This window comes from Talpa occidentalis, unplaced genomic scaffold, assembly GCF_014898055.3.
Source record: "Talpa occidentalis isolate TD23 unplaced genomic scaffold, MPIMG_talOcc4v2.1 talOcc4.2, whole genome shotgun sequence".
NCBI classification, from domain to species: domain Eukaryota; kingdom Metazoa; phylum Chordata; class Mammalia; order Eulipotyphla; family Talpidae; genus Talpa; species Talpa occidentalis.
The window spans coordinates 37,899,899-37,916,263 of NW_023602073.1; the positions used below are offsets into that span (position 1 = coordinate 37,899,899).

Consider the following 16,365-nt stretch of genomic DNA (forward strand, 5'->3'; position numbering starts at 1 on the left):
GGGGTGTTGTTCTGACACTCTTTACACTGTGTGAGATTTGAATTACTTTATTCTGGTGCTTGATGTTAATTGACTTCCCATCATTTTATATTGTGTACCCTGTCATTCTTGTTACACACACACACACACACACACACACATTCCCCTCTCCTTGGGAACCAGACCCTCACTCAGCACTGGGGTTACTCTGGCCCTCTGTCTCTGGTCCCCTCAGAGCCGCCCTCTCTGCAGTGTCTCTACTCAGCGGTGTCTGAGCAGCCCCAGGAGTCCCTGCACCTCCTGCCTCTGACCTTGTGGGAAACCAGCCCCTCACCCTGCATGACAGTGAGGAGACGAAGGCAAAGTCCTGAGGTCAGTGATTGATGGAGGACACAATTTGCTTTTTTCGTTTCTTTTCCCCCTCATTGTATTATTCAATTGAGGTTAGCATTGGTTTACACACTGCATGTGTTCGGAGGCAAGGGTCATATCTCTTCAGATGTTTGTTACCAAATCACACCCACCCTAAGGGCACCCACAGTCTTCACTATAGTCCGTTGGGCCCTCTCCCTACTTTGTTTCCTACTCTTACCCCCAGCCATAGCTTCAATTCTGCAGTCATATATATATAGAATATGTTTTGGTTGAGTTTCATCTGTCCCAACTTTGTTTCTTTATATTCCAAATATGAATGAAATCATCTGTATATAACTTTTTCCTTCAAATTTATTTCACTTAGTATAATCCCATCCACATCTATCCATGTTGTTGCAAATTCAATTATTTCATCTTTTTCACAGCTGAGTAGTATTCCATAGTGTGTATAGCTTGTGTTCTTTATCCCCTCATCTGCCGTTGGGCACTTAGTTTGTCTCCATCGCTTGGTTATGGTAGACAGCGCTGCAGTGACCGTAGGAGGCGCACATTCCTCGGAATTAGTGTTTTTACCTTCTTTGGATAAATACCATGGAATGGGATGCTTGACCATGGGACAGGTCTATTTTGAGGAACCTTCATTTTTTTTTCCCATAGGGGCAGGACCAATGTGCTATCCATAGAAAACAGAGGTACCAAGTTACCGCCCTGCCTAAGGAAAGGAGGAGCTAAGCAGGGATGAAAAGCTAAGGAAGAGGAGGAAGACGTGGAGCAAGATGGGGAAAGGAGGCTGGAGGAGGTGCATGGAGCAGAGAGACATGTGAAGAAGAAACCACACCTTGCTTCTCACTTGGACTTGTGCCACGGAGTTGGGGACATGGAAAGAGTCATGTGAAAGAGATTAAAAACATGGGTGAGAGACTCATGGGGATGCTGACAATGACCGCTGTTATCTTGTTGTGGATTTTGATTTTGTTCTTTTCCTTCCAGACTTGCCTGGCCCCTCCTGCCCCTTTCCCATGGGTCTCTACCAGTAGGTGCCTTAGCCTTGTGGCAGGCGTTCGGGCCCCAGTGGGCCTGCTTTGGGCCCAGCCTGTTTGGCTGGGCATTTACCCATGAGGGGTGGGTAACTGTGGGTGCTTCACTTGGGAACTATTCTAACTATATTCTTTCTCTTCTTCTCTCTATTGCACACTGATTCTCTGTTTTATAGTAATTGTATTAAAGTTCTTTTCTATTGAAGGTCTTACGCTTTAGTGTATGTTTTGTCTTTATGCAGCTGATGGCAGATCCCATGTAGAGTGTGCAGTTTTGAGGGTCCAGGGAACCCCTCATTCTGCCCACTGACAGGACAAGACATCATTCCCACCCACCATGTGCCAGAATTCCTTTTCCTCCACACCTTTCAATGGGTCATTCTCACAGATGTGAGGTGGGAACTCACTGTGGTTTTATTTATTTTTTAAAGAATTATTTATTTTTTTAAGGATTTATTTATTGATTGATTTATACATACATACATACAAGCACTGGGTACAGTCAGAAGCGCGGGAGGGTGAGAGAATCCACCAGAGCCAGAGCGGGGGGCAGAGCAGGCAGAAGGACCGAAGTACACTGCTGAGGGGAGCAGTGGGCGGCAGGAGAGGTCTGCGCGCCATGTGGGACCCTCCTCTGGTGGTCAGGGAGCAGCCGGGGATCGAACCGGCACTGCAGAGGCTGCGGGCAGCTTCGCAACCCGGCGCTCAACCGCTGCGCCACCTGGGAGGCCCAATAATTATTTATTTATTTATACAAGCACTGGGTACAGTCAGAAGCACAGGCAGGTGAGAGAATTCACCAAAGCCAGAGCAGGGAACAGAACAGGCAGGCTGTCGAAGAAATACACTGCTGAGGGGAGCAGCAAGAAAGGCAGGTGAGGTCTGTTGCACCATGTGGGACCCTCGACTGCGGCCGGGGATCAAACTGGCTTGCAGAGGCTGCTGGCAGCTTCGCAGCCCAGTGCTCAACCGCTGCGCCACCAGGGGAGGCCTTTATTGTGTTTTGAATTGGCATTTTTCTGACAGCACATGATGATAAACTTGTATCCATATATCTATTGGCCACATGTGTATCTTTTTTAGAAAAGTACCTATTTAGCTCCTCTCCTCTGTTTTGAGGTGTTTTCTTGTTTTGGAGTTCTTTGTAGATCTTGGATATTATATCCATGTTGGATTGATGATGTACAAATAGTTTCTCCAATTTGATACTGTCTTTTCATTTTAACGATAGTTTCCTTCACTATGTAGAAGCTTTTTAGTCTATGTGATTCCATTGGTTTCTTTTTGCTTTTGCTTCCTTGGAGCACAGAAGACACTATGGGCAGTGAAAATACTCTGTATGATATTCTCATGATGGACACAGGTCATTACACATGTGTCCAACACCCCAAGAACGGACAACACCAGAGTAAACCCAAAGGGAAACCATGACTTTGCAACTATGACGAGCAGGTCTATTACTTGTAACGCACATGTCAGTCTGGTCTTAACACCTAGTTTGGTCATGATGTGTGAATAGTTTTACAAGTTGAGGAATGAAGTGTAATTTACTTTAGAAAGCATATTTCATGCTCATACAAGGACATTTAAATAACACTCAAGGACACACATAAGTCATTCTTCTCCACCCTCAACACCCCAGTTAGTCAGTATCTGCTCAAAACCTAGCAATTTATCTTTTCTCTTCCAAATATATGTATCTCCATGCTCCTGTCTGGGCAATACTGTTTGTTTTCCCATCAGTAAAGGAGTTCAGGTCACAGAGTTGGGGGGAAACATTTGCAAATCACGAATCTGACAAAGGACTGTATCTACAAAAAATGCCGAAAACTCAATGATCAGAAAGAAATAACCCAATTTTAATAAGGACAAAAATAGTGTAATAAATGAACAGCACTTTATCTGTAAAAATGTACAAAACTTCTATACAAACAGCAACTGTATTCATAGAAAAGTGAAAATATGAACAAATGCTCACTACCACAGTTAAGAACAGTGACACCATCACACCTAGGAGAGACTGAAAATGCAAACTCTGCACAATACCAGGTGCTGTCCAGGGTGTGAACAAAAGAAGCCTCATTACATTCATTTTTTTAATTTTTTTTTATTTATATAAGAGCTGGGGTACAGGCCCAAGTCGCGGGAGAGTGAGAAGGTTCACCAGAGACCTGATTCACCAGATCTGGTGAATCAGGATTCACCAGAGTGGGGAGCAGAACAGACAGACGGACTGAAAGCACTGCTGAGGGGAGCAGCGGGCGAGAGAGGAGATGTCTGCCCCGCCATGTGGGAGTCTTCCTGGCTGGCCGGGAATTGAACCTGCACTGTGGAGGCTGGGGACAGCTTCACAACACTGCGTTCAACCCACTGTGCCACCGTGGAGGGCCCTCATCACATTCATTTTAAAAGATGCTTTAGGGGCTGAGAGACACATCAGAGCCCTGGGCACTGTTGTTGCCTGGTTGAGAACAAAACAGAACCTGGTAAGAGATGACACCACAGGAGGGACTGATGAGGGTGACTCCCCCATGGAGTCCATTTACACTGTCCCCAGGGGCTCAGGGTCAAACCATTGATCTACACTTACCTGGAGCCTGAGTGTAGCTTCCTCCTTGTCTCCCTGTGGGTAGAAAAATCATGTGAGACCAGAGAGCAGTCAGGTCAGAAGCCGAAAGGAATCTTCTAATCCTGCACCACAGGGAAGTTTCCAGAACTGGGACTAAAGACCCAGGTCAGTACTGGTGAAAAAGAAGAAAGGAGGCGAGGGGGGACTGGACCAAATGCTCTCTGGGCAACACACGTGTGTGGATGGCACTTCCCAAAAAACAGGTAGGGCAAGTTCTGCCTGGGACATGGAAGCCCCCAGTGGACAAGATCCCCCACTCCCTTCCCTACCTGAGAGTTTCTTCCTCCACATCACAGCTGCAGCCACCACAGCTCCAGGGAGCACAGCTCGAAGAAGAACCAGGCCAGCAATGATGCCCGCGGTGGGGATGGAGGACTGAGGAGGGGGCACTGGAAGGGAAGGAAGATCATACCCTGAGCCCCAGACCTTATCCTGACCCTCTGAAGGGCTCCAGAAGGGCTCCTGATGGCCCTGAGAACAGCCTCAGTGCCCACATCCTCCTCCTTACCCCATCTCAGGACTTGGGGCTCCAGCAGTCCCACAAGCTGCACATGGCACGTGTATCGCTGCTCCTCCCCAGAAGGCACCACCATAGCCGCCCACTTCTGGAAGGTTCCATCTCCCCCAGGCCTGGTGTCCACCAGCTCCATCTCCTGGGTCAGGTCCTCCCCATCTCGCTGCCAGGTCAGGGTGATGTCCGCAGGGTAGAAGCCCAGGGCCCAGCACTTCAGGGTGACCTCACCCTCAGAGGTGGGGTGGTGGGTCATGCGTGTCTTTGGGGGATCTGAGGTGGTAAATCAGAAAACTCACTTTATGTTTCCTCCATGGACACTGAAGAATCCTCATGAGACCATCCTCAGAATGGACAAGACAACTAGTGTGGCAGGAAAAAGCATAAAATGTAAAAAACAGGTTAATCTGGGGAATCTGTGAGATTCTCCTATTCCTTAGAAAGTCCTAGAATGAGGATGAAAACCCAGGGTAGGATGAAGCAGAGGGAGGGGAACACAGACTTTTTATTCCTGACCTGGGTGGAAGGTGAATGACACAGAAAAGCAGGAATCACATAACTGAAAATATTCTCAGACCAGAAACAAGACTGAGAGAGAAACTCGTGGTTCTCAAACAGGCCCCTGGTCAAAAGGACCCGGTGACGCGTGAGGTCAGGGACTGTCTGTCTTTCTCAGGAGAGACGGGATCCCTTCACTGTCCTTCAGGAGAAGCCGGAGTCTCTGGGGGTCTCTCTAGTGCAGAACATGAAACCCAGGGGAGTCCCCCTCTCGGGACTAGAGAGAGGACTCATTTCCCGTGCGCTGCAGAGTCTCCTTCCCGTACTCCAGGAATCTGCACAGCCACTCCACGCACCTGACCCCCACATAGTTCCTGAAGTGCGCTGCCACACCCTGGGCCTCCCACTCTCGCCAGGTGATCTGAGCAGCCGTGTCCGCTGCGGTCCAGGAGCGCAGGTCCTCGTTCAGGGCGATGTAATTGGCACCGTCGTAGGCGAACTGGCTGTATCCGCGGAGGAGGAGCCCGTCGGGCCCTATGTCACAGCCAGACATCCTCTGGAAGGTGTGAGAGCCTGTCCCCGCCCGCGTCACCCTGAGATCACCCTGCCTGCACCCACCCTGAATAAACTAAACCGAATGAAACCAGGTGAAAGTCCCGCTGACTGTTCCCAGGGACCCGGGCAGGTTGTGGAGAAGCCTGGAGGGGGAGACCCTAAGCGAAGCCCCCCCTCCCCCGTCCGTGGGGATGGGGGTGCTGACCTGGCCCGGACCCGCACCAGCTCACCGGTCTCACTCTGGTTGTAGAGGCCGCGCAGGGTGTCCAGTTGCGCTTGGAACCTCAGTGTGTTGTCCCTTTGGTGCTGTGTCTCCTCGTCCTGCTCCTCCTGCCCGACCTGCTCCATCCATGGCGCCCGCGTCTCCACACTCTGGCCCGGGGAGTCGCTGTCAAACTGCCCGAACTGCGTGTCGTCCACGTACCCCACGGCGATGAAGCGGGGCTGACCGGGACCAGGCCGGGTCATCGCGGTGTAGAAAAGCCTCATGGAGTGGGGGCCTGGGGGCGGGAGGGGAGACCCGGGATATTCTTCTCCCCTTCGGGGGCTCGAGTCCCAGGGGGCGCCCACGAGACAGAAAGTGGGTGAAAGACGAGTGAGACCGAAAAGCGGCTGCGGGACGAAAATGGCCGGGACTCGGGGGCCAGAGGAGGCTGGGTCTCGGGGGACGGAAAGGGGCCAGGACGGGGCGGGGCCGAGGTGGGGGGACAACTAGGGCTGCGGCGAGGTCGCGCCTTTCCCACCCCCGCCCACGCCCTCGCACCCGCCTCTGGGAGTGCCCTGTCCCCTCCCGACCCGCACTCACCCGCCCGGGTCTCCCTCGGGGCACTGGCCACCGCGAGCAGGAGCAGGAGGGCGGCGCCCCCCATCCCCCAGGACGCGCCCCCACCCGGGCTGGGGAGACGGAGTCCCGGCGGGCGGGCGAGGGCTTTGGAACGGGAGCCGCGGGGCTGCTGATTGGCTGCTCTGGAGACCTCCAGGCAATGGGGAGTGAGCCCCGGGGTGAGTCACCAGTATCCAGGAAGGAGGACCCGACAAGAGCTGTGAGAAGTGAAACTGGGGAGGTGAGGAAGCCCCTACAGTCACCTTCCAGCCCCAGACAGCGCCCTGGGGACTGAGACTTTGAGAGCCACACCCCGAGACCCTCCTCTCCTGCACCTTCTCCCGAGTCACACCGTCTCCCGAGTCCAGGCCCAGGAACCGGGTCAGCGATTCTCAAACCTTTTTCTTTCAGGATGTCTCTACAGTCTCACAAATTATTAAGGATCCCATGTATAATTTTTATGTGGGCTATACCGTTAAACATTTACTTTACTAGAATAAAGGCGCTTTAAGATGGAATTACTTCTTTACTTTAGAATGTTAATAACCAATGTATGCTAACAAAGCATTTTTAAGAAAATAACTAAGTTTTACCTTAGCAAATGCCAAAATAGCGAAAGGCAAATGGTGTCTAAGTGATGTTATAAAAATAGTTTTGACCTCCCGGATCCCGGAAAAGGTTCTCGGTGACCTCAAGGATTCCACAGACCGACTCTGGAAATGCTTTTCTCAGTGAACCAGGGAGAGTCTCCCAAGTGTCCTCTGCCAGCATCCATCTCTGGTTTGGATTTCCTATTTCCAAAGTTTTTCTTAGAGTTTTGCCCCTGTACTCCCTGGAAGAGAACTCATTTCAGAGATGATGAGAGAGAGTCTTCAGTCTGAGAAGGGAGTTGGAGAGACAGGTGCTTCCCTTTGGAACTGGGACAGTTTATGAGTCCGAGGCACCAGACCCACTGATAATCTTCTTTGATTTTGTTTTTCACCTGCTTAGTATGTATTTCCATCCAGGGACCTCACCTCCTCTTTAAGAGAGATAATATTGGCCCCTTGACTTTACATGTGTTTAATGCATCTGACTTGATGCTCCCAAAGCATGAAGAGCTGTGCTGTCAAACAGAATGTTCTGGAAGAAAAAAATGTTCTATATATGTACTGACCAATATGGTGCCTCTAACTATTGAACACTTGAAATGTGGCTCATGACCTGAGATGTTGCATATTTAACTATGTATCATTTAAAATTAAAAAGCCATATGTGGCTAGTAACTACCATATTGACAGTACATATCTACAATGTTCTTAACTTTCAGTATCTGTCCCCCAATACTTTGTTGTATAATAAAATAGTATAATAAAATATAATGTATAATAAAATTATCTTCTTGTGGAAATCATGAATTTTTCTACATGGGGTTTAAGTATATCCTTAAAATATGGCATGTCCAAATAGTTTAATCAACATGTATTTTAACAACAGAGAGAGGTGCAATCCCAAATCTGAATACAAACTCTGTCAAATCCCTGAATGACCACTAAACTGTGCTGAGGTGTGGGACACTCAAGAGAAACTGCTGGAAAACCAGAAAGAACTTAGAGGGCGTTGTACCCTTGAGTGACAGACTCATCCTGGTGCAATCTGTGATTCTGCACCTATGACTCATGACTTCCCCGATCCACACAAGCTCAGAGAACCAGAAGAAAAATCTTACTGACTTGAGGAATCAAACATCAGATTTCGTGGCAGCCTTTGGGTATTTGAGTACACCAGGAATAAGATAACCAACAAGTGAGTGAATGCCAACATCTGGGTAGACACTGTCCAAAACCTTGGTTGACCATTGAATCACATGGAGACAAAAAACCTGGGTTGACCATTGAATCACATGGAGACAAGTCAAACCCTTCAAGACCTAGGATGAAAATGCAGCAAGTAGAGACTGAAGCAACAGAGCAGGAGCCCAGCTTTGCACACTGCAGGGGCAGATTTCGCCTGGTTCAGGCAAATGTCCAACTTCAGTGGGCAAGAAAAGGAATCCCCAGAAAAATAAGAGTCCAGATGTGTTAAATCTTATATCTTTCACGTATTTAGATTTAAGCCTGTTTTCTTCATGGTGCTTGTTTGAATAAAGCCTGACTATTCTCTACAAGGTATCGGCATAATTTTCTTTCTTTGACAAAAAGGATATAAATATTTAGTGGCCAGATGATAGACAGTAGAAGTTTTTCAAATCTTCACAGGTTTTTTTTATATACTCAAGAGGTCAAGACCAATTCCCCTCCTGTGAGTCCCCGGACTTGCTGGCTCCCTGCTCATGGAGGAGGCTGGGGTGCCTTTGCTACTTCACAGTGAGTGAGGCTCAAAAGGCTCCACGATCTCCTGCTTGATCTCTCCTGCTCCTCTCTGGGGAAGACATTTGCTGTGCTGCGTGGGCACTCAGATAAGGAGATGCTCACATGGTGAGGAACTGAAGCTTTTTCTAGCAGCCACATGGATGAGTCTTTATGAAGATCCTTCCATGTCCATCCAGCCTTTTCTTCGGCCTGACATCGTGATTGCAGCCTCGTGAGACCCCGAGCTGGAACTACCACTGAGGTACAGGCCAGAGGTGTGGAGGGTGAGAGGATTCACCAGAGACAGAGTGGGGAACAGAACAGGGAGACTGACTGAAATACACTGCTGAGGGCAGCAGTGGGCAAGAAAGGAGAGGTCTGCTGTGCCATGTGGGTAGTTTCCTGGCTGGGGATCAAACTTGTGCTGCAGAGGCTGTGGAGAGCTTCATAGGTTGTATCTTAAACCCTTGCACAACCAGGGAGGCCCATAAATAAATAAAATCTTAAACAACAAAAGAAGTCTTGGAAAAAGAAGTTATGAGTGTGGAAGACCTGGGCTTGGGTCCTAGGTCTGTGTCATGCTAAATATGGGAATGTTTCCACTCTCACCTGTAAAATGGGACTAATAGAGTCTTGGTTGTCTGCCTCACACAGGTGATAAGAGGATTATGCTTAAACTTACAGTAATGTAGAAGTGAACTATATATTGCTTACAAGAAATGAAGTTTCAATATAAAGACACATTGAAAATAAATTTATGGAAAAAAGATAATCTATGATGATAGACATCATAAGGAGATTGGAGTGGTTCTATTAAAATCAGCCATAAAAGATTTCAAAATAGAATTCATTGGCAGATATAGAGAACCCCCTCATGGTGATAAAATCTAACAGAGTGAGAAACTTCAGAGTACAGATAGAAAGGAGACACGGTTGCCTGGCTGGGGTATGGAGAGAGGATCAAATATAAAGGTGCAGCTATTGCCAAGAGCTAAGACATGGAAACAACCTAAATGCCCAAAACCAGATGTCTGCATCAAGAAGATGTGCTATATATACACAAGGGAATACTACTCGGCAATCAAAAAAGATAAAGATGCCATTTGCAGTAACATAGATGGAGCTGGAAGGGATTATGCTCAGTGAAATATAAGTCAGAAGGAAAAGGAAAAATACTGGATGGTTTTACTTAGAGGAGGAACATAGGAAACCATACAAGGGATGGGTGAAAAAAGACAAAACTAGCAGCAAACGATACATTGGAGACATTCATCTGGGGAGGGAAGAGCAGCAGAGTCTGTGGTGATGTTCCCGGGTGTCCTGGTGGAGGCACTTTCATGGGGACAACACCTGAGAGGAGAAATCAAACATTGTATAAAATTGAAGAACAATGTAAAAATACATAAATAAATTTCAAAAAAATATATAAAGGAGCAGGAGACATTTTGGGATGAGGGGGCTGTGCAGTCTGTGTTCTATGGTAGTTCCAGGATTATATTTATTTAGAATATTCATTTATCTGTCTATTTATTCTATTATTTATATTTACCTAACTGTCCATCTAAAATTGGTAAATTTTATTTCATGTAAAGATCTTAAGAAATAAAAGCAGGGAGAAAGAAGACAAAGTTAATACACTAGAGTGAATTAAAAACAGAGAATTCATTGCTAGGAGTTCTGTCCCAAGGAATGTTAACGGATTTCTTCCAGGCCTTGGGAATGACAGTAGATAATAACTCACACATTACAGCAGTAACTAGCAACAGAGACATGCAGAGTACTTTTTTTGAGGCTTGTCTTAACATATTGAACAGATATGATTGCTTACATTTTTTGTTTTATACTTTTATTTGGCTTGTGTTTATTTTGGTTTAACATATATATTACATGAATAACATCACGGTGGTTAAATAGAACTATATTGCTGTAAATTTCCTATATGTTATGGGATGTAGTTCCATTAAGTAGATATTGAAAAATGAAAGATAAAGTATTTACAACAATAAAAAGTACTGAAATAAATATATTTAAAGCACATGAAGAATTAATTTCACAGAAAAATATTTCCTTAAATCAAAGAAAGGTATGAAAAATGGAATGAAATGGCAATGAAAATCAGCTTGTGCATGACAAAATGAAAAAATAAACATCAAACGACAGACAAATCTAACCATATCAAATACCGGATGGTCTCACTCATAGCAGGAATTTAGAAAATCTAAATAAGGGACCAGGAAAAAGACTACTTATAATAAAGTAAAAATCAAAACCAACAAGCAACTATAAACCAGAGACACACTGTGGGGCGGGGGCGTGAGGAGAGGAGGGATTAGGGTCAAAAAAAGGGGGCAGGAATTGTACGGGGAATATAACCAAGATGAAAATGCATACATTGTGCAAAAATGAAAATGAAAAATGATGTAAAAAATAGATAAAATAAAATAATAATAAAAATAAAGAAATTAGGCACTGCCGGCGCCATGAGATGTGGCCCCCTGAGCGCCCAGCTTAGTGGCCTTAGAGGCTTGCTTGGGTCAGGCAGAGTCCAGACCCCGCCAGGAGGGCGCGCGCGATGCGGCTGGGCTCAGGGACCTTCGCCGCTGGCCTCGTAGTGATCGTGGTGCTGGGGTCGCGCTGTTCCTTTGGGGTTTCTCCACGGCCCCAAGTTTGTTCTGCTCCTAGGACTGAGCACCTAACAGAGCCCCCAGTGCCCGAACCCGCAGCCGGTGCAGCTTCCGACTGAACCAAGCTCCCACCACCCGTCCTCAGTAAAGTTGTTATTATACTAAAAAAAAAAAAAAAAAAAATTAACTAAATCCCAATGAAAAGCCTGTGATTCTCTGGCACATATTAAAAAAAACTAGAAACAACAAATGTTGGCGAATATGTGGAGATAAAGGAACTCTCCTGCACTGCTGGTGGGAGTGCAAACTGGTCCAGCCACTATGGAGAGTTGTGTGGAGATTTCTGGACCTACTAAACATAGAGCTTCCATATGATCCAGCAATTCCACTCCTAGGTATTTACCCAAAGGACACAGAAACATTAATTCCAAAGGGCACCTGCACCCCTATGTTTATAGCAGCACCATTTACAATAGCTAAGCTTTGGCAACAACCCAAATGCCCAAATAGATGACTGGATCAAGAAGATGTGGTACATATACACCATGGAATATTACTCAGCATTCAAAAAAGATAAACTCATGCCATTTGCAGCAACTTGGATGGAGCTGGAAGGGATCATGCTCAGCAAAATAAGCCAGAAAGAAAAAGAAAAATACCAGATGGTCTCACTCATAGCAGGAATCTAGAAAACCTAAATAAGGGACCAGGTAAAAGAATAATTGCAATAAAGTAAAAATGAAAATCAGGGCCTCCCCGGTGGCGCAGTGGTTGAGCGCTGGGTTGCCAAGCTGCTTGCAGCCTCTGCAGTGCCAGTTGGATCCCCGGCTGCTCCCCAGCCACCGCACAAGGATCCCACATGGCAGCGCAGACCTCTCCTGCCACCCGCTGCTCCCCTCAGCAGTGTACTTCGGTCCTTCTGCCTGTTCTGCTCCCTGCTCTGGCTCCGGTTAATTCTCTCACCCTCCCGCTCTTCTGACTGTACCCAGTGCTTGTATAAATAAATAAATAAATCTTTAACAACAACGACAAAAAAAATCAAAATCAACAAGCAACTATAGACCAGAGACACACTACAGTGGGGGGCGGTGGGAGGAGAAGGGGGATTAGGGTCAGAATAAGGGGGGTGGGAATTGTATGGGGAATACAACCAAAAAGAAAATGCATACATTATACAAAAATGAAAAATGATGTAAGAATTATATAAAATTTTTTAAAAAGCCTGTGATGATCAGATTGGACAATATCAAGGAGATTTGTATTCTATGTGTGTTAGAAAGACATTCTATACAAACAAATATAGGTTAAAACTGAAAGGGTGAAAGGATACGCCAAGGAAATAGAAAGCAGAACCACAAACCTTTACTGTCATTGCAGGAGGCGGCAGGAGCAAGGCCTGAGGGACCCAGACAGCAGGTCCCTGCCTCTCTGTCCAGGAGTGAGGGGGAGAGCAGAATGTGGGGGCCACAGTGGATCTGTCCCTTCCCCAGACCTCATCACTTCCCTTAGGCTCCTGACCCATGACTAACAACTTCTCCTAGATGATCCTGGAGGGAGGGTTTTAGACCCTTCCTTCCATCTGGAGAACATTAGGTTGAAACAATCCAACCTCAAAAGAAATCACTGAAAATAGTCAACTTGCTAACATGCTAAATATACAGCTCATGCATTATTATGCCCATAGTTGCTCCTTCTCGTCAAAAATGGACTTCTGACCAGGGAATGAGGATGAGGTAGGAGGAGAAAACTCCTTCCTGCCACATTATCCAACAAGCATTACTGGTGATATGTTGGAACGCACCAGTGTTGGAAGCCAGAGGAGGAAGGTAAATCTCAGTGGAGGCATTACCATGTCTAAGCGAAGAATTTATCCCTGATGAAGTGTTGATCAAAACTGGATTTAGACTAAATATTTATATAGCCTCATTACTTCCAAACACCTTACTAAGAGATTTCTCTTCCATTATCTCTTGTAATCCTCCAAAGAGCCCTTTAATTTACTACCATTGGTCACTGGTCTTATCATCAGAGCTAGATTACTAAGACCACGGGAACAGGAACCAGGTCTTTTGTTCTCTTAATTCTTTTCGCTTGATATTTTGTCCAAACATCACAGCACAAAACACAATACTGGGAGGAACAGCCAACACTGGTTGATTGATTAGTTCCTCTAGTCAGCGATTTTCCTCCCCTCTGAAAATACTCTCCTCCTTTAGCTTTTCTATCTTTAACAGTTATATGCATAGCCTACTTCTTGCCCTTAACTTTGGGGTCTTCCTTCCCTCTGTGAGAAATGCCTCTTCCTTCGTTCTTTGCAGACATCACCTATTTGAAAACAATATAACTTGGTGGCTGGGTGGCAGACTTGTAAGAACAAGATCCACAAAATAGCCATGTGACATTGGGCACATTAACACTTTGTGTCTGTTTCCCTACAGTGAAATGGTACTAAAAATAAATAATTCTAGAATTGTTGTAAGAGTTCTTGTAAAGAGTTGAAATAGAAAGAGTTGATTATCATAGAGTTAAAACCTAATTAAAGACAAAGCACAACATCTCAAACGTAAAGTCAAACTGTTTGGGAGAGAAGAAAATAAGTTCTCACCAAATGATAGCTGGTAGGGTATTTGGATTGTAGGCAAAAGAAATTGCATTTGACTGGTTGAAACCCCCAAGCCCACACCAAATGTTATTTACTAGCATTCTAACTGGCTCAGAGGTAACCAGTCAATATTGGGAAGGATGGCCATACAGGGATCTCAAGTGTTGAAATTCATTTAAGATATCCTGGGGGATGCACTGGGATGATTTTGATCCAACTGTCTTCCATTCTGAGCTTGGTCTAGAAAATCTGGGTTATGTCTTTTCTTTGAAGAAGAAGAAGGAGTGGAAAAGTACATGATTAACAGTCACCAAAGATCATGTAGAATGGGGCAGGGGTTGAAATCTCTATTGCTATGGAAATAAATTACCACACAGCCAGTGGCTTAAAATAACACAAATTTGTTATTTTATTGTTCTGGAGATCAGAAGTTCAAAATTAACCTCAGTGGACCAAAATCAAGACCTTGGTAGTCCAGTGTCCCTGCCATCTGCTCTGAGAATGTTATAGAACATATGGTAATCACAGCAGGATTATTCCCTCATCTTTGTCATATAAAGTAACCTGATCCATGGGACAATAACCCACCTTAGGCACAAGTCCTGCCCATATGCAAAGGAAGAGGATTATATACACCCTTTGTGCGTCTAAAAATGTACCCTTTAGTAAGTAGAATGGGTATAGACTGTTACACAGATTGTAGTACAACCTAGGAGGTGTAGGCACAAAGGTGTGTATGTGAATTTAAGAGCAATTATGTGTAAAAGTGTCGAAGGAAGGAGGAAAGAAAATGGGGTTCAGAAAGGAGGTGATTTCTGAACTGAGTTTTAATAGACAAGAATTCATCTCTAATGGGAGCTACACATGTATACCTAAGAGAAGCCAAATTCAGATTTCTGAGTATAAGACTAATGCTTTACTCTAGACCACAGATGAATTCCCAAAAATGCCAGAAATTAAGTCCAGGCAGAAATAATCATTTAATCAGTCAGGCCACCTTGCCTTGCTTTGTGATTTAAAGGGGCTTAGAGAATACATCTGGATCCCCTTTCAAAAGCTTATTGAATCTTGAAATTCTTGTTATCTTAGGATTACTAGTGATTTTCAGGATCTTTTTGCTAAAAAATGCCATAAAAGAGCAGGCATGTGTGGTGTTGCTGGGAGGAAAAGTAGTCATACTATTGTCTAGATGGCACAGTAGTTGAATTCAATAATCAGCCAGTTGCCCTGGGCTTACTAATTTCTTTTTAATCTTACATTGCAATGAAGAATTGCAGAGTGGTGTGAATTGTGAGAAGGAAAAAGGGGGAGAGGTCTATTAAGTCAAACATAAAATAGAAAGGGAGCAAGTAAAAGCAGTGCATGCAGTTCCAGCTGGCTAGCAGCGATTCATCACTGCTCCATTTGCTATTAGAATTGTGGAGGATTGGAGGGTAATGGAATGTCCCCAGACATTCCTTTTCCAATGGTTCTAGGGTTGGTTGAATCCAGTGTTCACCTAGTCTGAACACTTTTCAGTATTCAAAGGTTTTTTTTTTTTTTTGTATTTGTAATTTTTAACCAGCTAGTATATTAACATTTTTTAAAATCAGGTTTTGTAGAGGAATTCTCAAGTAGACATGAATTCTCATGTCTCAAGTAGTGTACTAGACATATACCAAAACCACTATTCATTCTTTATCTGACATTCGTTTTCATTCTAGCATTCAACTAGCCTAGAGTTAATCAAACAATGAAAAACAGCAGCCTGTCTTGTGCTCTCCCCTGACCGTTTTCAGTATTTTGGATATATTCTATGCTACCTACAAATAGTGTATTCATGTCACTCTTGCTTTGTGAGCTTATTTGAGAAATATTTCCTGACACCAGTAGCTTTTTACACTAATTGTACTTCCTCTCTTGATTAATTTTGCAAAGTTAAATGATATCCCCCTTTTATTTAGTGTTGGATTATCTGTACAATAGTACCTCTTCACTTTCTCTCTTGCCTTAAAAGGACTAAACAGGAATGTTGACAGGTGAAAATAGTTACATAGAATATTAACAGATGGGTCACAAAAAAAGGTGTTTCATGCATAAATGAGTTTAAGAAATTCTGGGTAAATAAGTAGTTGTTTATAATGGAGAATATCAGAAGCTCTGATGTGCAAATATGTGCTGTAAAGCTTCAAAAGAGCATGTGATATGCAACATTTTCCAAACTTCTGATAATAGAAACTTTTTCACAGCACATCCAGTAATATCTGGGTTTTTTTTTGTTTTGTTTTGTTTTTTAATACAAGCACTGGGTACAGTCAGAAGCGGGGGAGAGTGAGAGAATTCACCAGAGACAGAGTGGGGAACAACAGGCAGAGTGATGAAATGCACTGCTGAGGGGAGTGGCATGTGCGGCAGGAGAGTTC

General features: G+C 44.9%; 1 protein-coding gene across 1 annotated transcript; it reads right to left on the reverse strand.

The window, feature by feature from the left end:
- Positions 1-2,757: 2,757 nt before the first annotated feature.
- LOC119253185 (patr class I histocompatibility antigen, A-2 alpha chain-like) lies at positions 2,758-6,499 on the reverse strand. Its single transcript, XM_037520806.2, has 7 exons — positions 6,390-6,499; positions 5,815-6,084; positions 5,332-5,602; positions 4,529-4,809; positions 4,290-4,409; positions 3,982-4,014; positions 2,758-3,852 (listed from the first exon to the last, which is right to left on the reverse strand). Exons 1-7 carry the CDS (start codon positions 6,451-6,453, stop codon positions 3,809-3,811), a joined length of 1,083 nt encoding a protein of 360 aa, XP_037376703.2. The 5' UTR covers positions 6,454-6,499; the 3' UTR covers positions 2,758-3,808.
- Positions 6,500-16,365: the final 9,866 nt, after the last annotated feature.

What these genes read in the sequence shown, in the direction of transcription:
- LOC119253185 (XM_037520806.2), bottom strand. Translation starts at nt 6,453, where the DNA reads ATGGGGGGCGCCGCCCTCCTGCTCCTGCTCGCGGTGGCCAGTGCCCCG. An exon ending in CCCGAGGGAGACCCGGGCGG is followed by an intron (nt 6,085 to 6,389) that starts GTGAGTGCGGGT and finishes TCCCGCCCCCAG; the next exon opens with GCCCCCACTCCATGAGGCTT. An exon ending in GCCCCAAGTCCTGAGATGGG is followed by an intron (nt 4,410 to 4,528) that starts GTAAGGAGGAGG and finishes CTTCCCTTCCAG; the next exon opens with TGCCCCCTCCTCAGTCCTCC.